This window comes from Galeopterus variegatus, unplaced genomic scaffold, assembly GCF_000696425.1.
Source record: "Galeopterus variegatus unplaced genomic scaffold, G_variegatus-3.0.2 Scaffold3077, whole genome shotgun sequence".
In the NCBI taxonomy this organism is placed as follows: Eukaryota; Metazoa; Chordata; class Mammalia; order Dermoptera; family Cynocephalidae; genus Galeopterus; species Galeopterus variegatus.
In genome coordinates, this window is record NW_007729188.1 from 182,776 (window position 1) to 209,157 (window position 26,382).

Here is a 26,382-nt window from a genome sequence, read left to right on the forward strand (position 1 = left end):
GGAAGTTCATCAGAATATTTAAAACTTTCCCTAGGAAACTTTACAAGGAAGTGTGATGCTTGTGTAATGCTTGTAGATACTGGTTCTACTCATGCAGATGAAATCATGTAACTGTTACCAAGCCAAATCTAATTTCTTTTCACAGACTGTATTTAAAGGAACCAGACTCTAGGTTAATCATATACTTTAGATTAGTCCTTAATATTGTTGCTTTTTTTTTTTTGTCTTTTTTCGTGACCGGCAACGGACCCCAACCCTCAGTGTCGCGCCCGTACTGGACCGGGACCGGCAACGGGATCGCAACCGTCGGTGTTGCCCCCGCTCCTCGCTCAGCCAGTGAGCTGCCGGTCTGCACGTGGGATCCGAACCCTTGGCGGGAGCGCCGCCGCGCTTCCCAAGCGGCGCACTGTAGCAGTGCGCCACTGGGCCGGCCCTATTGTTGCTTTTTAATGTAGCTCAAGGACTGCTAAATAGCAAGAGCACCAGAATTAATGGGATAGTTTATATTTCTTAAGATCTTTCTTGTCTCACTTATGTTTGTGGCTGGAGGAATGACTTGGGGGAAGGTACATACGAATAAAATTTAAGAATCAGTAGATTCTAAAACTGCTTTTCTGGTTGAACTTTGCATTCAAAGATTATTAATCTAAGTTAATTGAATATATTTTTATAGGTGAAACTTTGCTTTGGAGTCAGTTTTAACTTTAGAGCTAATCTGAGAACATTGGAGATACTTTGCTTCAAATTTGTAGGGATTCCAAGTAAGCTCTGTATGTGTTCCCTGCAAAATACCTGAATTTCACTTGTGTGACTGAGAGTTTGAGAATTGGGGAGGCAGAGGTGGTGGCCAGTGAACCTGGTCTTAAGGTTTGAGCTGAGGATGTGCATATACATATAGATTCTCTAGTTACGGTCTTTCCGGGTCTTCCTGATTTACTTGGAAGATCTTCTTAGATCACAGAAGTACTCTTTAAGCGATGCCACTGTCCAATGACTTTCAAACAACATTGTTAAAGATCTCAAACAAATGATTTGTCTTGATTTTATTGATTTTGACATATTTAATAAAATGTCAACTTAAGTTTTGAATTGTGTACAATTAGGATGACGTATCTTGACTGGAATGAGTTGCTGGTAATTGAATTCTTTTTTTTTTTTTTTTTTCTTGGGGGCGGGGTTGGTGTTCATTTATGTGTCAAATAGCCTGAAGTTCAAGTTCGACAGGTGGCTGTGAAATTTGCCAGCACGGTGTTTCCCTCAGATCATATACCTTCCAGATATTTGCTCCTACTAGCTTCAGGAGATCCGTAAGTTTCAAAAGGTGTTAATTGAATTTGGGTTCATTTAAAATTTATTTGAAAATAACTAAGATTTGTGTTGTTTGCAGTGTTGGCTTATGAAATATAGAAACAGATTATTAAATAGTTTAAAGTATGGCCATTGATATAGACGAGTAGTCATATATCTATATATTTATATAATAATGTAGATATTACATGTATATCTATATCTTTATAATGTATATAGGTTATGTGTATATCTATGTAATTGATATGTAGATCATATAGAGAAATGCTCATGAAATTAACAAATTACGTAATTGTATATGTAATATAATTAAATCTCTAAAAACAAGCCCTATGTAAGGAGGAAGAAAGATCAATGTTGATAGTTTGACATTTTAATATTATGCTGACAGAGTATCATTTTATATGTGGTATACGAAGATTTTTTAATGAGGTAAATAAATTGAATTTTATATTAACGAATTATATTACTGCATTTTCTAGAGTATATGATGCATTTTTTAAAACATTTAAATGGTTCTGAAATTGGGACATGATTTTAAAATATGTACATACAATTAGGTGTATGTGTCCATATTAAAAGAATTCTTATCAAGTCTATTATGTATCTTACAGTCAGTGACATCTTAAAATCCATGAAGCACTCTAATATATTTCGTAATATTAAACCATTACTAAATTTAATGTTTAGAATTTTTGCATTTTTTAAGTGAAATTCTTGTATTTTTCTTCTTTTTTGTTATCATGGATAGCCTTATCTTGGGAGGTGAAAAGCCTCATTCATGCTGAGGAATGATTTAAGTAAAATTATGCATTCTTTAATTTGAATACCCTCACCCATAAAGTCTTATGGTCCACTTTTTTTTTTTTTTTTGGTCTTTTTTCGTGACCGGCAACGGATTGCAACCCTCGGTGTTGCGCCCGCACCTCGCTCAGCCAGTGAGCGGCCAGTCTGTATGTGGGATCCGAACCCTCGGCGGGAGCGCCGCCGCACTCCCAAGCGGCGCACTGTAGCAGTGCACCACCGGGCCGGCCCTTATGGTCCACTTTATAAGTGGACAGTTATCAAGGGGTAATTGTTTCAATATTCCAGTTAGCCCAGCTGTATGCTCCTCATTGCATTTATCTTTTATATAAATTATATATATTTTGCTGTTTTGTTGGTATTTTAATTGGGTATCACAGGTTATTGCCAGGCCCTGACTTTTGACTTCTGATCATTTTTTTTTTTTGGTGGCAGCTGGCCGGTATGGGGATTCAGACCCTTGACCTTGGTGTTATATTATAACCTTGCTGTAACCAACCGAGCTAATAGGCCAGCCCTGACTTCTGATGCTGGCCGCTGCTTCTCATACAGCCACATCTAGATTTTTAAGCATATTGAAATGTGGCTTTGGATTGTTAATCTTGATTTTGGTGATTGGCTGCTTCTCACTTTTCTACTTTAGTTTCTCATCACAGGCCAAATGTCCTGTGGCCTGATGGCCAAGATGGCAGATCATGGTAGAGCCAGGACTTAAGTCTAGGGAGTTGGACATCCAGGCAAAGCTCTTAACCACTGTGCGTTCTCTAAGTTTCTCTAATTATTTTTATTTAAAAAGCAAAATCAAAGCATACCTAATTCAGTGGTTATCCTTCTTTAGTTCAGACTGTGCGGGTCAAATGAAAATCTTCTGGCAACTTTAGGCTTTTTAAAAAATTACTTTTCAGCTCTTTATTTGTTGTTAGGAAAACCAGATACAATTCAGAAGCAATTAAGGACTTAAAAGCAACTTTATATGGTTTCCAAATAAGACTGTTGCTGAGGTCAGTCTCTTAGGTGATCTGAAATTGGTTGGGTTTTTTCATTTTTACACATTAATGTCAGTTATCTGTTACCAATTGTATGGGCTTGTAGCTGAATACATAGAGGTATAGGAGTTTGGTGAACAGTCACTGAACTTTAAAATGTGTATTATAATTGTTTATGATTTGCCTCTAACAAGGGTAAAGCACACAGATAGATATTTACATAATAAATTTCAGTATCGTGTTTTGTTTTTTTCTGTGGATAAAATTCAAAGATGCAAGCCAGATGACTCTCCAAACCTCATAAAGTCTCCAAAAAGAAGTAATTTCTTATAATGTATCTTATTGACTCTTTGCTTAGGTAGTCAAGAATATATTTAAGACATTTTCTTAGAACTTCAGCTGCCAAATAAAATTGCTGTTCTTATTCTTCAAATGATCATTCTCTAATTGGTGAAATTTATTTTCTATTCTTATTTGTCTTTTTGAAAGACGAGAAGAAGTTCATGGAGAAGCACAACGAGTATTAAGGTGTCTTCCTGGCAGAAACAGAAAAGAAAGTACTTTTGAGCAGATGCCTTCTTTCCCAGAAATGGTATATTATATCCAAGAAAAGGTATGGCATTTTAACTTGAGATAATTAGTTTGAATCATATAATGGATGATGAAGATAAACATACATTTTTAAATGAAAAATGTAGTCATTAAATTTTGAATAGTTTAAATATTGTAAATATTTACAATAAGAGGGAGGCACAAAGTGAGGAGAAAAATATAGTTCTCAGTGTAATTGATCTGTTTTACCTAAATCTGAACCACATATAATTCTTTTCATGCTTGACAATATTTCGGCTGTGTTTAAAATTTTTTTCCCTTGGTATGACACACTTAAAAAAATACATCTCCAGGGGCCAGCCTGTGGCTCACTCGGGAGAGTGCGGTGCTGATAACACCAAGGCCACGGGTTCGGATCCCATATAGGGATGGCCGGTTGCTCACTGGGTGGGCGTGGTGCTGACAAATATAGTTCTCAGTGTAATTGATCTGTTTTACCTAAATCTGAACCACATATAATTCTTTTCATGCTTGACAATATTTCGGCTGTGTTTAAAATTTTTTTCCCTTGGTATGACACACTTAAAAAAATACATCTCCAGGGGCCAGCCTGTGGCTCACTCGGGAGAGTGCGGTGCTGATAACACCAAGGCCACGGGTTCGGATCCCATATAGGGATGGCCGGTTTGCTCACTGGGTGAGCATGGTGCTGACAACACCAAGTCAAGGGTTAAGATCCCCTTACCGGTCATCTTTTAAAACAAAACAAAACAACAACAACAAAAAAATCTTTTTTTTTTAAGGGAACTATCTAGGGTATGGTAAGTTTAAGGATGCTTCAGGGAGCAGTTCAGGTTTTTTCCATCAAGATCATAGTAGAACAGCCCATCTGATTTTGCAAGTCTCTGCCTTTGCACAGTGCTTTCTTCTGGTAGATTCAGAGTACTGGCAGTAATGACCTGCGGCCCTGACTCTATCCCACTTTTTACATTAGTGTTTCTGTGAATATTCAGGAAGATGCCTTACTGCCTTTCACCTCTGCTGGTTATCCTAGCTTCTTGTTCGGTAGGCACCTTAAGGGAGTTGGAAGTCAGTACGAAGCAGCCATGATTCTCTTTTCCATAGCAGTCATATTTGTGGTCACAATGCGTTCTGTGTGTGTATTTTCCTCCTATCTCCATTATTAATGAAAATAACTTGCATGCAGTGGCCTGGCGTGATCATGTCAGTACATGTCTGGAGTAGGTTTATTCTTTTTAAAGAAGCCAGTAAAAACATGGAGGAGAAAGGCAACACACCTATTATTTAAGGTATGAGGGACATGCATAATCAGCATTATTAATAAGAAAATGTTTTGATTAGAAAAAGACAGAAGGAAACCTTGGACAATAATGTAGCTAGAAATATAGTTATTTTTGAGTTGAAGAAGGGCACAAGTGCTCCATTTTTTATTAATTGTATTTGTTTTGGGCTTATTTTTATTAGGCTTCTCATCGAATGAAAACTCCAGTCAAATACGTGACTGGGACTACTGTCCTTCCATTTAACCCAGCAGCCTTTGGAGAGGTAATGACTTTCATGTACTTCTATTTGCTTTCTGTAAAGGTTCTAAAAGATAAGTCCACACCCAAAAAGATGTCTGTGATTTTTTTTGTGTTCTAGGCAAACCCATATTGTGGTATCATTACTCTTCACCATGTTATTTTAAAAAAATCAGTCTTTGGTAATTGGTATTATGTTAATTCATAGAGTCTATAAATATATTATCTCAGTGAGATTCTCTTTGTGAAAGAACTGGATGCTCTGCAGTGATTACTGTTGGGATTTTGCAGCAAGTTAGATTTGAATTTTAAAGCCAGTATATTGTTGAAGTTGTTAGGGGTGAGATTCTCTTTGTGAAAGAACTGGATGCTCTGCAGTGATTACTATTGGGATTTTGCAGCAAGTTAGATTTGAATTTTAAAGCCAGTATATTGTTGAAGTTGTTAGGATTATCTAGTTTTGAAGGTTGGAGAGGATTAATTTATCACACTTACTGAAGAAAATTCAATTTTTTTAGATCATTGACTTGTGCTAATTAAATTACAAGAGGTAATCATGTTCAGAGTGAGCAAGAATACTCATAATGAATTGCTTCCTGTCCTATTTTAGCTCTTAGGGAAAGGGCTTCCAACTCCTTAGTAGGCAGTTTGTTATCAGAGTTTGTTATGGTGTAATATTTACTCTTTTGTAGATGATTTGAACCCATTTTCTCAAATTCTCATGTCAGTGGAGATTAAATACAACTGGAAGTCAACAGGAATAGGTCATTTGCCCCAGATTTCTGGCCAGTCACACACACACACATATATATATATATATATATATATATATATAAAAGTATTTTCATTGCAATTTTTAGATTTAAAAAGTTGTTTGCATTTTAACTCCATTAAATTCTTAAAAAACACACTCTTTGGATTGTAAAAGCTTGTTACATAAGTTTTGCTGAATTATAATAATTTAGTTAACCTATTGAGTCATGTCTTCTGACTTCCATTTAGATTGGAATAGCTTTGTGAAGGAGAGTGAAGGAAACAAACTGAAATTGTCACTTTGAAAGACTACCCTCCCACACTGACTTTTTGAGATGCTTATCTGGTATTCCTCTTCCTTCTATTTTTAGATAGTTCTGTACTTGCGCATGTGCCTAGCTCACAGCGCAGGGGTGGTGCCTACTTCTCAGTGTTTGGCTGATATGCAAGATCACGCCCCAGCCATTGGACGCTATATACGGACTTTAATGTCAAGCCCCCAGGGAGCATCGTCATCTTCTAATAAGAGTGGAGAAACCAACCCAGTTCAGATCTACATTAGCCTGCTTCAGCAGCTGTTAGCAGGTGTTGGAGGTAGGAAGTCATGATGCTGAGGAAATATATGAAAGCACTTAAGCAAAAAATCTAATTTTTTTTTTTTAAAAGATGACCGGTAAGGGGATCTTAACCCTTGACTTGGTGTTGTCAGCACCACGCTCAGCCAGTGAGTGAACCGACCATCCCTATATGGGATCCGAACCCGGGGCCTTGGTGCCATCAGCACCGCACTCTCCCGAGTGAGCCACTGGGCCGGCCCTACAGCAAATTTAATTTAAACCTCATTTGGCTTTATTGTGATTCTACAGTCGGGAAACACTTCATACTATAAAATAGAATAAGTGTTCCAATGAACCAAGCAGAGGCGGTAGATGACCGGTAAGGGGATCTTAACCCTTGACTTGGTGTTGTCAGCACCACGCTCAGCCAGTGAGTGAACCGACCATCCCTATATGGGATCCGAACCCGGGGCCTTGGTGTCATCAGCACCGCACTCTCCCGAGTGAGCCACAGGCCGGCCCGCAAAAAATCTAATTTTAAACTCAGCTAAGAAATTATAGCAGAAATATTCTCTCTTCACTTCTGTAACTGATATTAGTGTTTGTTTCTTTTCTAAACTTATCTGATTCATTCTTGATAGACTTTTTCTTGTTTCAGAAAGAAATGGTAACAATAGATAATACGTTTTTACTTTGAAAGTAAAGAATAGGCCATCCACTTTTGTAGACAACTAATCTGTAAATTTGCTGTGTTGTTTCACATACGCTATTTAGGTCGTGTAATTTTTTTTTTTTTTGTAGAACTGAGGGAATGCATGTTCAAGCAGTAGGCTTTTACTGTAAAGGAATTTAGTGATCCGTGTATGTTCATTACTTTTCTTGAAATTTAAAATGGTTCTGAATTCTTATTTAGGCTTGCCGGTCATGTATTGTTTACTGGAAGCTGTGTCAGTGTATCCAGAAAAGCTGGCTACCAAATTTGTAGACAAAACAGAATGGATAAAGGTATGTCCTGCTCATGTATATTTCTCTTTGATTCTGTATATTTCAAACTTTAACCTCATGATTTCTTCTTCCTACCAGTATTTCTGTGACCTTTTCTGCCATTAGGTCGTTTTGAAAGTCCCTCATTATCGAACACCGGGATGCATGTTGTTGACCCATCTGGGTGAGAGTGGGAGATGAATTGAAAGTCATATAAGTTAAAAATAATTCCTTTTCTGTTTCAAAAGTTTTTAAAAAAATAAGCAATAAATTTGTATAGTTTAAATAAAAAATATGTAAAATGTCTCCTTTCCCTGTCTTTTACCTACCTAGATCCCCCTAACTTTCTGCTCTTTACTCTTTTGCCTCTGACAAACATATGTAAAGCTATCACTTATATATGACATACCTTCTAGAGTTTACTTATACATATACATACAAAAATATGCATTTAAAATCTTCTCCCTCCTTTTACACAAAAGGGTAGTATACTATTCACACTATTTTGTGCCTTACTTCTTTTATTTAATAGTAGAACTTGGAGCTATTCCTTTATATCTATGGAGAGCATCCTGTTTATTTTAACAGTTTCATCATTTTCTGTTGTATGAGTGCACTACATTTATTCCAGGTCCTTACTGATGGTCGTTTAAGGTACTTCCAGTCTGCTGTATTGAATAGTCTGTCATCTTGCATATGAGGAAGTATGTTTTTTAGATGGATTCCCCAGAAGTGGAATTGCTGGTTCAGAGGACATGTGCTTTTGTAATTTGGAAAGATAATGCCACACGCTCCTTGTGAGTGGTACCAATTTACAATTCTACCAGCCATGTTTCTTGTCCCATGATCATACCAAAAGGGTTGCCAGGCTTAGCAAATAAAAATACAAGATGTTCAGTTAAATTTGAATTTCAGATAAACAGTGAATAATTTTTTTTGTACGAATATGGCACATAAGCTTGAATTATGGTAAAATGTACAAATTATATCTTTAAGTGTGAAATCACGAATGTAACTTACTAAGAGGTGTAAGTTTTGCACTTTTTAGGAAAATCTGATCTCGTGAAAATGTTTCTAGTTTGAAAAGGTTTTTTATTCTTTATGAATATTTGCTGATTTAAAAATGATCCTATAGTTTTTGAGTTTTGATCTTTGAGATCAGGGGTTGTCATACTGTGGTCCATGGGCCAAATGTGGCCTGCCTTCCTGTTTTTATATGGCCTCCAAGCTAAGAATAGTTTTTACATTTTTAAATGGTTGAAAGAAAAAAATCAAAAGGCGAGTAACATTTCATAACATGTGAAAGTTACAGTGTCCATACGTTTTATTAGAACACAACCATACCCATTTATGTATTGTCTGCGGCTGCTTTTGCACTTCAGCAGCAGAGTGGAGTAGTTGCAGCCGAGACTGTATGGCCCATAAAGCTTGTTTGGCCATTTGCAGAAAGTTTGCCGACCTCTGTTTTAGATCATCTGTGTGTTAATTTCACCTGTTTTGTACTTTTGTATCTTTGATGAAAATGCATGTAAGATTTTGGTATATAATTCAGCTTTCATTTTGTTTTTACATAATAGCTTGTATTTTCTCATGGATACCAATAGATTGAACATTATAATGTGTCATCTATTCCTTTAATTTTAAATGTTAAGTGTTGTCAGCAGGAAGATGATTGTATATCATGTGTACATATATTTTTTTCAGAGTCTGATGAGTAGCAGTAAAGAAGAAATGCGTGAACTGGCAGCGCTGTTTTATTCTGTGGTGGTATCAACAGTGTCAGGAAATGAGTTGAAATCAATGATAGAACAGCTTATAAAGACTACAAAAGATAATCATGTATGTTATCCGTTTTGTCTTCATTCTTTTTTGTATGAGATAGAGTTTTACAAAAGTATGTCAGTTTTAGTTTTCAGAGTTTTACAAAAGTATGTCAGTTTTAGTTTTCGTGTTATAATTCGTAAAATGAACTTACAAATTTCTTGCTTTTATAATTGCAAAGATTAAATGAGATGGATAATACATCGATTCAGTCAGTTTAACAAATTTGCGTGCTTTGTCGGGTAAGCACTGTTTTAGGTTTTGGGAATACAGTGGTGAGTAAATACATGAGAATCCCAAGTACGATGTGGTGCTCAGAACTGTTAGCTCCACCTATCTTCCACATCTACCATCTGCCACTTGCCACTGTGCCCATGAGAAAAGAAACTGCTTTCAAATAGTTTATTGCCTTCCTTGTGTTTGGAGGTTTTACCAATTAGAGATCAGATCTGTTTATTGTATTTTGTTGGTAATATGAAGAAATTATGCTTGAAAATTATGATACTATAGTTACATAAATGCTGTGAGATAGAAGAAAGTGTGAGTGGTATAGGAGCATGTAAGAAAGTCACCTTACCCAGAGTTGGAGTAGGCGTGGGATTAGGGAATGTACATCTTGAAGCAAATCAAGACTCAGTTTAACTTCTTGAAATTCTCTGTGTTAGAAACTCAAGGTTTCTTTTGTTCTCTAAGCTTGATTCATTAGCATCCCATGGAACTTCAAGTGATCGCTTTATTCTTTGACCTTATGTTTTATCAGAGAGATGAGTCTAATAAATAGTTGTTTCAATGTATTCTTGTACATGTGAGAGGGAGGCAAAGACATATTATATTGCGTTGTTGAATTCAGAGCCCAGAGATACAGCATGGATCCTTGCTTGCATTGGGATTCACGGTGGGAAGATATTTAGCTAAAAAGAAAATGAGAATGGCAGAGCAACAAGACCTGGAGACAAATGCAGATTTTCTGCCAGAACAAGAAGAGCTCATTCAGAGTGCCACAGAAACAATAGGTAATTAACGTATTTATGCTGACTTGGATGTTGTAATTTTTGAATTATATTAAATTTTAGTACTCATATGGCATTTTAATTTCTTTTTATAGCATTACACTTTAAAGGCACAAGCTTTTTCACAAAAACTTACCTGATGCTGAATAAGTTCTGTAATTTTAATAACAATGAAAGTAGTGTTTTTTTCTATATATTTTTCTGTATGTTCCCATATAATAGGAATGATTCTGTTATGGGAAAAAACTTAAACATTCAAAAAGGATGCTACTTGTGCCCTGTTGCCATGGTGTCTATATTAATGAAATAATTTTAGCAAATTGTCAACTAGAACATATTATAGACTTTGATTTTATTTGTTGCCTTTAAAAAAATCTTGCATCCATTGCTGGTTGCTTTGGATCACAAGGATAATAGTATATTATTCTCTGTTTTGTCTAAATGTGCTTATAGGCTCGTTTTTGGACAGTACATCACCTCTCTTGGCAATTGCTGCATGTACAGCCCTGGGTGAAATTGGCAGAAATGGTCCACTTCCAATCCCTAGTGAGGGATCAGGCTTTACCAAGTTGCATCTTGTAGAAAGCTTATTAAATAGAATACCTTCCAGTAAAGAAACAAATAAGGCAAGTGTCTTTCTTTTTTCTTCCCTTCTGGAATTCTTTCTTTCTGGTCATAGATGTGTAAATAAGCAAAACCAAATTGTAATGAGGATAGATGGCATTGCAGCTAGAGGCAGGATTTAATGTAAAAAGGAGGGATAAAGTTGAAGATGAAAGTGTAAGTTGGGGGTGATTTCTGTACAACCTTAGTGTGTGCATCTTTTGACCTCATTATTCTAATTGAGGCCCTTAACTATTAAAATTTGAGTAAAGTGTTAAAGTCATCAGGAAATCTCTTGTCATGTAAAATGTGGATACTAAACTGTTAAGTAGTTTTATGACTTCTGTAATTTTAGATCAAATCTAGATCTTAACCTCCTACAGCCAGTTTAGTATTTAGGAGTTTGTGCATTAGTAAGCAGTGTGATTGAGTAAAAGGACATTTAAAGTTTTTTAGTTTTAGATAAATATGACGGTAATTAAGAGAGTTCATGGAAATATTTATATATCTTTTAATTCTTCTTTTCCACAAACTTTGTAGTACTCTTGTATTTTTATGATTTTAAAACATTTTCTTTGTGATTAGAGTACATCAGCATTGAAGGGTAAGGTAATTTAATGAGCAGAAATAATAGTTTACTACAAATTTAATAAACATAATAATCTTATTATTGATCTAACTGTGTAGTTTTTATAAGTTGTTATTAACTAATTGTTACCAACCAATGTTAAGCACTTGTAATGTACCAGGGAGTATGCTAAGTGCTTTCCATACATTAATTAATTGAATCCTCCAAAAGGTCTAGTGCAGTAGGCACAGTTGTCATCTCTGTATGAGATAACATGAGGAAAAAGAGTTACAGAGAGGTTAAGTAACTTGCCTAAGGTTGTGCACCAGTAGAGACTACTAAAATGGTCAAGGTGTGATTTGGTCTTAGTCTTCTGGGCAAAAACCCACTAGGAACTAGGACAAAGGTCTAGTTAAAGGCTTTCTTCTTTCTTTCTTTGCAGTTATGGGTCCTTAATGGACTCAGTTTTATGTCTTTCTACCACGGATGTGTTATAGTAATACTATCGTAAAATTGGATGCTGTTATAAAAACTTATACATTTTGGTGTGTGCATTAGAAAAATTGCCACTCCCTTTCATCTGTCTTGTTTCGGCAATACTGTTTTGGGGTAAAGCGGTTATATACTTAGTTTAGAAGAAAAAAGTTTTGTTTTCTTCCAGATGAAAGAACGAACCATACAAACACTGGGATATTTTCCAGTTGGGGATGGAGATTTTCCTCACCAGAAACTCCTCTTGCAAGGTCTGATGGATTCTGTGGAGGTATTTATATTGCTATCTGATTTTTAGTCATTCAATCAAAAGGCATTTTTTAGTTGCAGTTTTGCATGCTGTGAGATTTTTAATTAAACCTTTACTCATTTGTTCACCAAATACTTAATTTTGAGTGCTAGCTTTGGGCTTGTCACTGTGCTAGGCATAGCATTGAGTAAATCACTTATGTGGGAGAGACCTTTTCTTATAATTTTTGAGGGAAGCATGGTGCAATGTAGGTAAAAAGGGAAATTGATGCAGTCAGCCAGATGTAGCAAGTGGGTGCTGTTATTTCAGTAACTCTTGAATCTGATGATTTAGCTTCTGTCTTCTAGATAGATGTCCAGTGTAGTTCTTCTAGATAGATGCCCAGTGTAGTTCTTCTAAATAGATGCCCAGTGTAGTGGAGAAGACCTACAAGTAGGCACATGCTAATACAGTGTGATAAGTGTCTTAGCATGGTCTGGCCCCTGCTTCCTCTAGTCTTGATTCTTGACATTCACTCACATTTTGTATCCCAGCCTCTTTGGCCTTCTTTGCTCTGAGCTTTTGAAAGCCACATGCTTCTTTCCTTCTCAGATTGTTGCTGTGCTCCTTGAAAAGCTTTTCCTGACCCTTCTAACTAGAGCAGATTCTTTAGTTACTATCATGACTCTCATCCTTTTTCTTCACAGCATTTATCACAGTTTCTAATTGCGTAGTAGATGCAGGCAGAATCTCTTATGCTCACTATTATAAAACAAGTACCATACTGTTATAAAACAGTATGATTGGTAATGGTAGGATCTCAATGAGCATTGGTAGCATAAGTACCTAAACAAGAGACATTTGCATATAAGGCAGTGGAATCACAAATAGGTTGTGAGTGATTCTGTCGGGGAGAGTAGCTGCAGATTTTTTTAGAGCAGAGGTTGCTGCTGGGCCTTGAAGGACAGGAGGGAGGAGAGAGGAGAGTTGAGGCTAAAGAATGAGTCAGCTGAGTGAGAGAACTGGTATTAGAATTCAGACCCCTGGATTCTTTTTCTTTGGTGGCTGGCTGGTCCAGGGATTTGAACCCTTGACCTTGGTGTTTATAACACCACGTTCTGACTAGCTGAGCTAATCACCAAGGTCCTGTGTCTGGATTCATAATTGAGTATTTTTAAAGTGAATTTTTTTGACAGAGAATTATATCTATACCAGGTTCTTCCCAGATGTCAGTGACATTATAACTAACCACTTGACATGAAGATTTTGATGTTTGCTTTTCATTGTTTTTCCTTTTTAAATCCATGAGAGAGATGGGTTTCTTTTAGGTTTGTTTAAATAAATGAAGCCTTTTCTGGATTCTTAATTTGCTTTTGATGCCATTATTTTAAAAGTTTATAAGTACAGGTATGACAATATAGAGGGATAACCAAACTCACTTTCTTCTATACTCTTACAGCATGGATCACTTCTGACACAATAGGTACAGGCGTTTTCTACCACACACCAGGCAAGCAATCAGTGATACAGATTTTGTAGTGGACACCAGCTGGGTGCTTCCAGTTCAGTTCTGACACTGTTTACCTGGACATAGCATCAGATCCCATGGATTGAAGGCTCAGTTCCATCAGACTGCCCCTCACTTCCAATGTCAATTGCAAGCCCCAGGTTGTTTTACCTGTGCTTCTCACTGATGGGCTGTAAATTGGGGTTTCCACGACCCCTTCCTTAGGTTCTCACAGAACTCAGAGAGACACTTACTTATGTTGACTGGTTTATTTTAAAGGATATTATAAAGAATACAGATGAATAGCCAGATGAAGAGATGCATAGGGCAAAGCATGTGGGAAGGAGCCTGGAGCTTCTATGACCACTCCATGTGTGCCACCCTCCAGGAACCTCTATGTTTTCAGCTATCTGGAAGCTCAGGGAACCCTGTCCTTTTGAGTTTTTATGGAAGCTTCATTGTATGGGCTGGATTGATTAAATCATTGGCTATATGTGATTTACCCAACCTTCAGCTCCTCTCCCCTCTCTGGGGGTTGGCAGGTGGGGCTGAAAGTCCCAATCCTCTAATCCTGCCTTGATCTTTCTAGTAACCAGCCCCCATCCTGAAGCTACCTGCTAGCCATCAGTCAACTCTCTGGCATACAAAAACACTTAGCACTTGGAAGATTTCAAGGATTTTAGGAGTCGTATGCTAGGAAACTAGAAGACCAAATATATATTTTACAATATCACGACAGAAATACATGAAAAGCAAGAAATATGGAATAAGGTAGAAAGATTACAGGAAAACAGTGAATGGAGATTAAGACTCAGAGAAGCAGAACATCCTTACAATCAACTAGTACAAAAGTTCTAAATATTTTTCTTTGAACTTTTTATTATGGTCAATTAAAAAATTCCATAAAAGTAGAGAGAATAATATTATAATGAATCCCCATGTGCCTGTTCTTATTTCATCTGTTGACCCCTTTCTTTATTTCTGGAATATTTAAAGATTATCATATCATTCATAAATGTAGTTGTTGAGTTTTGTTTTTGTTTTTAATGCCAATTATGTTGTTATTAAAAATAGGAAACATGGGCTGGCCCGTGGCTCACTTGGGAGAGCGTGGTGCTGACAACATGAAGTCAAGGGTTAAGATCCCCTTACCAGTCATATATATATATATATATGTATGTATATATATATGTATGTATATATAAAAGTAGGAAACATATGCAAAAAGAGGCACATAAAATAAATCCCTAATAAGGATCCTTTGTGTTGAAATACCTTTTCTTAGCTTGGAGTTACCAAGAGAAGCTTTTGACCAGGGAAGCTGTAGGACTAAAGTCCTTAAATCCTTTTTCTTCAGACTAGGAACCATGTGGTTTTGTTACTGGGCGGCAGATCCAGGTTTTTGCTCCAGGAAAGAAGAATCTTTCATGGGAGTGACAAAGGGAAAGGAAGAGAGGGACAAAAAAATGGGACATAATAAGGCTTTATTACCAAGGGAAGGTATGCTCCATAGAAGTGTGCAGGCATCTTCACCAGAGAGAGAGAAACACACTCCCACCCCCCAACTGTCTCCCTTGCTGCTCCGGGTCCAAACTCCTAATGGCTGTTCTCTGCCCATCTTGTTCCACCTCAGTGCCCTGGCTGATCTAGTCTGAACATTTTGAGCAGCCTCCCTGGGGCATGTCCCTATTCTGTCCTGCCTCAGTATTAGAAGTGACAACTCATCAAGACTAGAGCATTTTGTTGATTGAGCAAAGGAATGTCTAAACTTGTCTATATGCTTGGTAGAGTCATTGTTTCCATATCCCTCATATGCTCTCTGCTCTTCATTCACTTCTTATTCTTCCTATGCCTAGATTTCTTCTAGTTCACAGTGAAGAGAGAAAAATGCCAAAGGGAACCAAGGCAGGTCCAGTTCCATGCTGGGTCAGTGACTCATACCTGTGAAGCATGTCAGAATTTCTAAATCATATGTTAAGTCATTTGAGTATGTACTATGTAGAATTTTTAACGTTTTACTTTTGAAAAAATTTCAAACTCACAGTGAAGTTGTAAGAATAATATAATGAACTCTTGTATACTTTTTATACAGATTTACCAAATTTTAGCATTTTATAATTGCCTTACCATTCTCTATTTTATTCTGTACCATTTGAGAGTAACATGCAGGTATGTAATTAAAAAGTGCAAAGACTTAATAGATTAGTTTAAATGTTAACAAATTATAATGGCTACCATTTATTGTGAAGTTACTATAATCAGGTATACTGTATAGTAGAAGCTTTATCTACATTAACCGCATTTGATCCTTATGGCCTGATGGGTTGGGTGATGCTATTATGCTCATTTTACAAATGAAGTTGTTGAGAGTCAGAAGTTTAAATAAGGGTATTTAGCTAGTGAGAGGTAGATCTAGAATTTGCACTGAGATCTGTGTGACTTCAAACTCGATGGGTGCCCTGTCCTCTTAGGTGAACCATATCATGCTTTCAGTGATTAAAAATCACTACTTAGTGGTTCTCTGGGTGAGAGGTAGATCTAGAATTTGCACTGAGATCTGTGTGACTTCAAACTCGATGGGTGCCCTTTCCTCTTAGGTGAACCATATCATGCTTTCAGTGATTAAAAATCACTACTTAGTGGTTCTCTGTGAGTGAGGAAGGCAGCACGGACTTGGAACAACCTTAAGTTGTTCTTACATTCTCCATCACCTCACCCTACTCTGCTTTTGAACCACTGAGTTAGCTAAAAGCAAGCCGGGCAAGAGAGTGAAAACAAAGCATGCTGAGAAAGAAGATATTAAGCAGCCTTTCTGTAGAAAAGGATGTTTTGGGGAAACATTCTCTCTCATTCATGGGTTTTGCTTCCTTCTTCGCAGGCCAAGCAGATAGAACTTCAGTTCACTATTGGCGAAGCCATTACCAGTGCTGCAATAGGGACTTGTTCTGTGGCTGCCCGAGATGCCTGGGTAGTGACTGAAGACGAATATACTCCTCCTGCTGGTACCAAATATTCAGCTAATCGATTTGTAATCATCAAGTAACCCTTTTCTGTTCTCTTTATCACATTTGAAGCAAAAGAAATTATACATTCCACACTAATTCTTTTTGCAATACTTATGTCTGTCTTACTGATTTGGTTTAGTCAAGAAAAGTAGATGATAAAGGGAGAATGAGCATGAAATTAATGAGAACTTCTTTTATTAGTCCTTTGGCAAGCAAGCAGGGTAGTTAGGTATGGATTACTTTCAAGCTTGTGCTCTTTTCATGAGGATTGGTGTATTTAGCCAGTTTCAGAATTCAAGGTATAGCAGTTTCCAGATTATATGTCCTCTAATCCTTTGTTAAGTAATGCCGCTTCAGTGTCTTCTGCTAGTGCTCCAGGTTCCTCCGCCCTGAAGTTGCACCAGCTTTTAGTGACTATGTAGTTGAGGGGGCATGTGGTTTCTGACTATATGTTATAGATATTATGATTTCACGTATGTTGTGATTTGATTTGAATTTGGAATTGAAAATATATTTTGGTATTTGAACCAGAATTTTTAAAAATCTTTAAAACAAAAGAAAAAAATCTCCACATTTTTATTTTTTATCTTCTTAGTTGGGGAAATTAGAAAAAGATAGTGTTCTCATGGCAACAATTGCATTGTGAATTGTATTCCATCATGAATACATTAATTTAGTTATTGCTCTTATTGCAACACTTAACATTTAATCCTACAGTACTGTGTTTATCTGTTATTTTATTAGCCATCATAAAGAGATTTAAAGGAAATCGCACTAAGAAAAAACACACCTGCTTGCACTCTAAGTAGGAGAACTGTGGATGGATGGAAACTGAAACAGAGTCAGTTCTTTCAGGCTCTCTTTGAATGCGTATGAGGCAAGGCAAGCAAAAATTTGTGTAGAAGGGCCGGCCCGGTGGCACACTGGATAGTGCGCCTCTTGGGAAGCGCAGCGGCGCTCCCGCCTGAGGGTTCGGATCCCACATACAGACCGGTTCCCGCTCACTGGCTGAGCGAGGCGCGGGAGCAACACCGAGGGTTGCGATCCCGTTGCCGGTCCCCGGTCCGGTACGGGGGCAACACTGAGGGTTGCGATCCATTGCCGGACACGGAAAAAGACAAAAGACAAAAAAAAAAAAAATTGTGTAGAAGGAAAAAGATACTCGGGGAAGTGACCGTTGTTAACAAGAAGGCAACCAAACCTGAAGTGGAAATTCTCAGGTTGCGTGTGAGAGGTGATATTGGCGGCTTGACAGAAGTGAAGGCTTACACTGAGGAGTGGATTTGCATGTTTGTGAGTGGAGGCATGTTTGTGAGTCCATGGGCTTTTACATAGTGACCTAAGCAAATTAGGGTTAATAGAGAGGTATCTATGCCAGCCGTCATATTTCTGAACTTCCTTTGTATTGCCTCAATACATTGGATCCTGTTTGACTTCTTACTCATCCAAAAGAATCTCAAATTGTCCATTAAATGTTGAGTTTCTCCAGTCTTTGTGTGCTTAGGGAAAGGAAAACATAAAATATTCTGAATAAGTGGGTGATGCTGAATGTTTGGCCTGAATTTTGATCATACATGTTCTATACATCATTCTCATCTGAGGACTCCTCAACCTTTGAGATGTTGTTTTTTACAGTGTACTAAACTTATTGTGAATAGAACAGCATTTGAGAAACCAGTTAGAGCCTCGGTCTTTAGCCATCGTAGTATCTCTAGCATGTAACACCTGTAACATTGTGGGAATCTAATAAGGGCTTGTTAATTTGATAATTGCAGTTGCCCAGAGAGCAGAACTGTAAGTGGCTAGAACTGTGGTTATGGCAAAGTAAAAAGAAAGGATTCTGTCTGACTCTGAGAACTAGATTAATGTCATCAGTGAGGGGCTATGAAGGGGCAAGGGGAGTTGTGAGAGGGGGAACCAAGTGGGTCATATACTGCTGATCAATTAAGATGAGAGTTGAGAAGTGATCATTGGACTTAGCAACAGGAAGGTAATTAGTGACTTTTATGAGTAGTCTTTGTGGAGAAGAGAAGATAAAAGGCTGATTTGGAGTGGGTTCAAGAAAAATTAACAGGAGAGAAAAGTTTGACGTTAAGTATCTATAACTGTTTTGAAGGCTTTTACTGTAAAGCAGTGGTTCTTGCCTGGAGGAGTGAGATTTTTGTCCCACAGGGGACATTTGGTAATGTGTGCACACTGGGCTGGGTTGGTGCTGGTCTCTAGTGCATGGAGGCAAGAGATACTGGTAAACATCCTACAGTATACAGGTGGCTCTCTAGAACAAAGAATTATCCCCCCCAAAATGTCAATAGTGTTGGGTTGAGAAACCCTGAAGTAATAAAGGAAAGAAGAAAAATGGTACAGTAGCTGGAGAAGGAGAGCGAAGTCAAAAGAGGTTTGTTTGTTGGTTTTTAGATGGAAGATTAAATGAAAGATCTAGTAGAGAAAGAAAAGTTGATGAGACTAGAGAAAGTGGGGTAATTTTTCGTTTTTGGGAACTAAAGTTACCTGAGTATCTTTGAAAAGTTATTTAGCTTATGCTAGGTTCTGAAGTGAATAATTATTGATTCCTTCAGCAACCTCTTTAAACACCTTAGGCATTTGAATTTTAATATGTTATATGATCATCGTATTGAATATGTATTTAAATTTAACTTTTTCAGGAAACTATATTGAATTATTTTAATTGTTTCTTATCTTCCTTTATATGTCCTCAGGAGCCAAAATAAATGATGTGGTCCCATGGGTGTTGGATGTGATTTTAAATAAACATATCATCAGCCCCAACCCACATGTGAGGCAAGCAGCCTGCATCTGGCTCCTTTCCCTTGTGAGGAAGCTAAGTACCCATAAAGAAGTGAAGGTAAGCCGTGCTATGTATGTGATCAGCTCTGTTGGGAACCACAGTATTAGTGAGGAAGGAAAGCGCATGAAGGTGAGGGCCATTAACCAAAGGCAGATATTTTGAAATAAGCTGTACGTGAAGGAAGGAAGGAAGGATGTTGGCCTGGTATATATTAGCTGGAAGATGATACAAAACTTGAAGGTGTAGTCAGAATTGCTCAGGATGGGGAGGCTCAGATTGCGACAAAGGTCAGATTGCGTGTTTTAGACTACCTGTTAAGTGGTACAACTTCAGGTAACTTGGGCCACCTGTAAAGATGAGAGCACAGCAGGGTTTGTGACTGCCTTGGGGTTGTAAGAATTTATGGCTCTGTGCACCCTGAGAGCAAGATTTTTACTCTCCCGAAGAGCTAGGATTTCAGTGTTCTAATGCCTTTTTTCTTCTTTCAGTCTCATCTTAAAGAAATTCAGAGTGCGTTTGTTTCAGTTCTGTCAGAAAATGATGGTAGGTTGTTGGTAAATATTTGATTTCTAAACTTTACTAAACTTGTATTTTAAATTTTAAAAAGCCTGGATTAATGAACAGAAAACTCTTTGAGCTATATGATTAAAACAAAATTAAACCTTATTTATTAGTGTTAAGAGTAAGTATTTTGTTAGTGGCTAAAAAAACAAAATTTCTGGTTAGGGTATAAAAAACCTGAATTCTTTCTTACTTATTCATTTATTTATAAATTAGAACATGTTCTCCAGCTTTGTGTTTAAAAATGTACCTGAGGCCTTCTTTAACATTAGTACCTCTACTAAGTAATAGCTTTTCTTGTACTTCTGATTACTTTTCCTCTCTGATTTAAGCTAGGAGACAGTGAATGTGTATATGAAGGTGCTTCAGAAAGTTCATGGAAAGATTTGTGTTATTCAATTCTATTGTCCCATGAACTTTTTGATATACCTCATATATGTTAGACATTTATTTATTTTTTTGGGGGGGTGGCTGGCCAGTACAGGGATCCAAACCCTTGACATGTTCTCCTAAGTGAGCCACTGGCCAGCCCACATGTTAGACATTTAAGTAGTAGCTTTGCTGTATAACTTGTTTTCAGTATGTGGTCTTGTATTGATTTTTCATTTTTAAGAAACTTGCTATGGGTATATTGAAATCTCGTGAGGCTGTTTTGTCTCTGATGTGTATGACTTACAGTCCATTGATATTCTGTCACTGTTCACTGTGTTGGGACACTGTATAGGTCCATCAGTGTTGTCTTGCTCTGTAAATTTGATCTTCTTCGAATGTAGTTCTTTTGGTATCTTGTATGATGCTGTCCACTGAGATGATTTAGTACATTTTAAACAGGAAGATTGGTTCTGTTTTCCGATCTTTTTTTTTTTTTTTGTCTTTTGTCTTTTTCCGTGTCCGGCAATGGATCGCAACCCTCAGTGCTGCCCCCGTACCAGACCGGGGACCGGCAACGGGATCGTAACCCTCGGCGCTGCTCCCGCGCCTCGCTCAGCCAGTGAGCGGGAACCGGTCTGTATGTGGGATCCGAACCCTCGGGCGGGAGCACCGCCGCGCTTCCCAAGCGGCGCACTTATCCAGTGCACCACTGGGCCGGCCCTTTTTTTCCCTTTTTTTACTAACCGGTAATGGGATTGCAACCCTCGGTGTTGCGCCCACACCGCGCTCAGCCAATGAGTGGGAACCGGTCTCCACATGGGATCCGAACCCCCACACTCTCCAGTGCGCCACTGGGTCGGCCCTGTTTTCAGATCTTTACTTTTATATCATTTGGAGTTAATGTTAACAAAACTTTTTAAAAATTTTGACTTGATGGCTAGTAGACAAATTTTTCTTAAAAGTAATATAATTTTGCCTGACTTTCTTGTAGAACTTAGCCAAGATGTTGCCTCAAAAGGCCTTGGGTTGGTTTATGAACTAGGCAACGAACAAGATCAACAGGAATTGGTTTCTACTCTTGTGGAAACACTTATGACTGGCAAAAGGTATGATAAACTTGAAAATTTTAGGTTTGAACACGTAGAGAAAATGTATACACATACTGAGAATATGCCGTGGAAGAAGGAAAATTCAACTTTCCATTTTCCTATTTATTAAGGCTTTTCTGAGTTGCAAGTCAGTGATTGTTATGCTGTAGATAGCAGTTTAATTATCTCAGTGTATGCTGTTTACGTTAGAAACATCCCAGTAGGTCAAGATGTGAAAGGTGAATGGTCCTAGGACAATTAAAACGTTGGATTAGAAAAATAACAATTTTGTAATTAAGATGTAGAGAAGAAGCTTACATATCATTCACAGTTTGGTCCATGAGGAGTATATGAGGGGAAATCATTCTTGTAATTGGTTGCTGCCTTATGTTTCCTTCCTTGTAGGAAGGATAATTTTTAATGTGGGAGCACATTTAATTCAGTGTAACTTTTTATGGGATGTCTTTTACATCTATTAATTTGTTCATTCTAGATTTCATTTTATAAAACTCCCAGCCTGGTGGAAAAGAATAGTTGAATTTTATATCTTGCACATAGTAGACACTTATTAGGGAGTTCAGTTTTATCAGTTTGCAAATGAAATGTATCCATTAGTCGAATGCTGGTATGAAAAGTTTGAGGCTAATTTAAATTCTTATTGTTTTGATTTAGAGCTAAACGTGAAGTTTCTGGAGAGACAGTGGTATTTCAAGGGGGAACCCTTGGTAAAACACCAGATGGGTAAGAATGCCAAATCCATTGATCAATTACTGTAGACATCTTTAAATATATATATGTATATATATTTTAGTCTGGTAAATAGAACAGTCATTAAGTTGATTTCTATCCTCTTAGGAAATGTTGTGTGTTGATGGAAGAAGAAAACTTCTATGGAAAAAGCCTACTGTCTTAGATTGGGTTTCCTGGGAAAGAGACTCTGAGATAGAGATTTGTGTGCTGAAGTTGATTGCGGAGTGCCCTGGGGATCACCCTTGAGGGGAGTGAGGAAGCAGGATAGGGCTGATGACTGAGAGAGAGGCTGAACTTCTGCCATCATCTCAATGAATACTGCCCCTCTTGAGGCGCTCTGAGCTGGGATGTCCCTCCAGAATTGTCCTGCTTTGGGACATGGGAACTGGACTCATTATGTCCCCTGGTTAGGCCTTTACACCCCCTCATTGACTAGCCATTGGTGGTGGGCTGCTCCCAGGAAGGCCATGATGTTGGGGTCTGAGGGCAGTTTTGGGAGATTTAGTAGGCAGAGAGCTGCATGCTCCAAGGCAGCTGAATCCTGAGGGGGACCTGGCAGCATAGCTTAGCATCCGTTGCACCTAGTTTTGTGGTGGGGGCAACTCTATATTAGACTCCAATAATTCAGCATTCCAAATTAATTCCAGCTTTATTTTATCCTTTATTTTATTTATTATATCCTCCTTTATTTTATCCACCATGATTATATCATTGCTTTTTCTCTATGAATTGTCAGGTGAATCCATGCAGCTCATTTGGCCTTGCGGTGGTGTCATGCAGAGCCCTGCTTAGTGTTGTCTGCAGCTGGAGAAAGCTGTAGTTTGTTTTCCTTGTGCTTCTCCCGTAGCTCACTGTTTCACATCAGAAGCTGATTTCACTCCACTTACTCTTTTTGTAGACTCCTTCTGAGCTTTTAAAAAAGTGCTTACTTTTCACAAAATAACATACACAAAATAACATAAAATGATCAGATGTTTGATCAAATATTATTTGTTAAGAGGAAAGTTGACAAGACTCAAGTTGTTATCAGGATTAGGGTGATCTAGCTTAGAAGAGTCTTAGGAAAGACAGACGTTGTCTTCAAATGACTCTTATGATTATGAAAGAAATTTGCACACAATACAATAAAGAATTATTGAGTTACCTCCCAAGGTGGTGAGGGCTTCATGTGAACTCCATGGGAGTTGCAGGCACATTTAAGTCATTTACCAGTAGCAGTGTAAAGGGGCTTAGGAATTGTTGGTAATTGAATAAGTGACTATATTCTTCTCAACCTGGTTTTCTGTCTCCGTGGTGATGAGATAACTTCATATTAGAAGTTGAGTGAAAATGTAATTTTTAAATGTCCTTGTAATATTGATGATGTAATATGGAGATAGAGAAATATATTATTGCATACTTCTTTTTGTTTGTTTCCAAGCCAGGGCCTTTCTACTTACAAGGAGCTTTGTTCTCTGGCAAGTGATCTTAGTCAGCCAGATCTGGTGTATAAATTTATGAATTTAGCCAACCATCATGCAATGTGGAACTCTAGGAAGGTGAGTTGCTATCACTGGTCAGGTTTCATGTTTTTCTTTCCTCCAAAATTAATATGCTACATTGGCAATGGATATGCAGTGAGTTTTGTAAAAGCTTTTGCCTGATTAGAGAGAGCCAAACCACCACACAGCTACTGTTATTTTTTAAATTTCTTTTGGGTGGCATGTTGGTACGTGGATCCAAAGATGTGACCTCGGTGATATAAGGCTGTGCTCTAATCAAATGATCTAACTGGCCAGCCCAGCTACTATTATTGATTGGTAAAGCTGGGATACCCAAAAAATCATGCACTATTCAGGGACAAGTTTGGGAGGGAGAATTTTGTGATCCTCGTATGTTTAAATATGTTAATATTTTACTACAATAGATATGTCTGAGTTACCTCATATTATTATTATTATTATTATTATTATTTTTAGGGTGCTGCTTTTGGTTTTAATGTAATTGCTACCAAAGCTGGAGAACAGCTGGCTCCTTTTCTGCCTCAACTAGTTCCTCGTCTTTATCGTTATCAGTTTGATCCCAACCTTGGCATTCGACAGGCCATGACAAGTATTTGGAATGCATTGGTCACTGACAAATCAATGGCAAGTATCTGTGAATCCCTGTGTGTGTTAGGAAAACACTGTAGCTTGTCCAAGATCACACACAGGGTTTAATCCCAGTATTCATCTTCCTTTCTAGTTTTCATATCTATTTGTTTAAACAAATAAACTTTCATTCCTTGCTTTCTTCCTTCTTTCAAGGTATCAAAGATGCTCATGGCAACATTCATTGAAATCTCAAAAATGGAAACAATCTAAATGTCCACTGGGTGGATGGCTAAGGAAATGATGGTGTATTCACACAAATGGAATACTCTGTGTTGATGGGTACTGTTAATGCAGTGGAAAACGGGTCACAGTGCTACTACCTTCAAGGAGTTCACTTAGTTGGGGAGGTAGACAAGGAAGCAGACAGTTACCATATGTTTTTTCTGTTGGTTTTCTATCATCATCTGGCTGTTTATCATGTTCTTTCCCACTTTTAGATATTAAGATTTCTCAGGGCTTGCCTCTGAGTAGGTTTTGCTTTTTCAGCTCTTCCTATCAGTTCCAGGGCATATAAATGTCGTCTTTATTGTGATGGTTCCCAGTCTTATACTCTGGCCCAGGCGTGACTTGTGCTCCAGACTTGTATATCCAGCTGCCTGCTTAACGTCTTCACTTGGGTACTGTTTCAAGATACCATAAACTTAGCATGTCCACAATAGAATTAAAAAAAAAAAAAACCTTCCCCCTCTATTCTCACTGTTCACCCATTTACACGTGGGCCAGGAAACTTGGTGTCATCCTTGATTTTTCTGTATATCGTACCCCCGCCCCCAACTAAATCTAGTAGCAAATTCTGTTAATTCTGCTTCCAAAGTATTTTTTGAGTCTAGTCTCTTCTTTCCCTAATTCTTTCCTGATGAACAGATCATCATCATCTTTTTCTTCTCTTTGCCTTCCTTCATTTAATTATCTGCATAGCAGCAAAAGTGATTTTTAAAAATGCAGATTGGATTGTGTCATTGTGGGTTAAAATCCTCCAGTGATTCCACAGTTCACTTTAAATAAATTCCACGATCCTTTCTATGTCTTACAAGTTCCTGTGCATGATGTAGCCCTTTCCTCTTTTCAGTATGATATTAGGTTGAGTGTGTTTCTGTTCATGGCGGTAGGTACTTTGGGATTTACCTGTGAAGGCTCAGTGAGTTCTGTTTGCTCTAGGAGAGTATGTGGTATGTCTGGATCAGCCAAGATCTGACAGGCCAGGGGGCTTTGTAGGTCTGAGTTTAGGATATACAACTAGGCTCTTGAGATATGAGTGTGATCTCTGTGTGAGCCAAAGGTGAAGCTACAAGTGTAGATGAGATCACCTATGGAGAATGTTTAGAAAAATGGACATAGGAAGACATCAGTACATCATTTGGTGAGTTATTTACCTCTCTGTTTTGATTTTCTTACATATAAATGAGGATAACAAAACCTCTCCTACCTACAAGAGTAAAAGTAGAAAAGCTGTTAAGTTTTGAGGGTCTCTGGATAAGTATAAAGACTGAGTCTACCATAAGTTTGTCATTATTGCAAAGTTGTAAGTGTATATCAAAACAGAACAGAGGCTTTAAAGATTAAACTCATCTTTCATTCTAAATAATCATAATACTTCATTATGAGTCAGACACTGTGCAAGGTACTGGGGATACAAAGATGAGTAAGACGCTGTCTCTGCCCTTGAAGTCTCCAGTGTAGTGGAGCAGTGCAGTTACTGTATGGTCAGCTATGGTGCCTCTTAAGAAGGTCCTGTGGGAACACAGAGGAGAGTGTGTAGGCTAGTCTTCTTTGAGAAGGTGATGGCTAATTTGAATCTTGAGGAACAAGTAGGAGTTAGCCAAGCTGGTAGGATCTAGAAGGGTATTGTAGTTAGGGTTAGTATGTGCCAAGAAATGGAAGTGAGACAGAATATGATACCTTTGGTTTTTTTTTTGTCTTTTTTGTCTTTTTTCCGTGTCTGGCAACGGGATC

General features: G+C 37.8%; 1 protein-coding gene across 1 annotated transcript in view; it reads left to right on the plus strand.

Annotated features, from left to right (window-relative positions):
* The window catches only part of KIAA0368 (KIAA0368 ortholog), a 106,812-nt gene that overhangs the window by 55,727 nt on the left and 24,703 nt on the right, over nucleotides 1–26,382 (plus strand). The window contains exons 12-27 of the mRNA XM_008583905.1: nucleotides 1,204–1,307; nucleotides 3,588–3,711; nucleotides 5,136–5,216; nucleotides 6,316–6,538; nucleotides 7,415–7,506; nucleotides 9,190–9,324; nucleotides 10,157–10,319; nucleotides 10,770–10,942; nucleotides 12,149–12,250; nucleotides 16,594–16,717; nucleotides 19,438–19,583; nucleotides 20,015–20,069; nucleotides 21,451–21,565; nucleotides 22,220–22,288; nucleotides 23,718–23,835; nucleotides 24,256–24,423. Coding sequence (XP_008582127.1) covers nucleotides 1,204–1,307; nucleotides 3,588–3,711; nucleotides 5,136–5,216; nucleotides 6,316–6,538; nucleotides 7,415–7,506; nucleotides 9,190–9,324; nucleotides 10,157–10,319; nucleotides 10,770–10,942; nucleotides 12,149–12,250; nucleotides 16,594–16,717; nucleotides 19,438–19,583; nucleotides 20,015–20,069; nucleotides 21,451–21,565; nucleotides 22,220–22,288; nucleotides 23,718–23,835; nucleotides 24,256–24,423 — 1,992 coding nt within the window. The remainder of the gene's footprint in view (nucleotides 1–1,203; nucleotides 1,308–3,587; nucleotides 3,712–5,135; nucleotides 5,217–6,315; nucleotides 6,539–7,414; nucleotides 7,507–9,189; nucleotides 9,325–10,156; nucleotides 10,320–10,769; nucleotides 10,943–12,148; nucleotides 12,251–16,593; nucleotides 16,718–19,437; nucleotides 19,584–20,014; nucleotides 20,070–21,450; nucleotides 21,566–22,219; nucleotides 22,289–23,717; nucleotides 23,836–24,255; nucleotides 24,424–26,382) is intronic.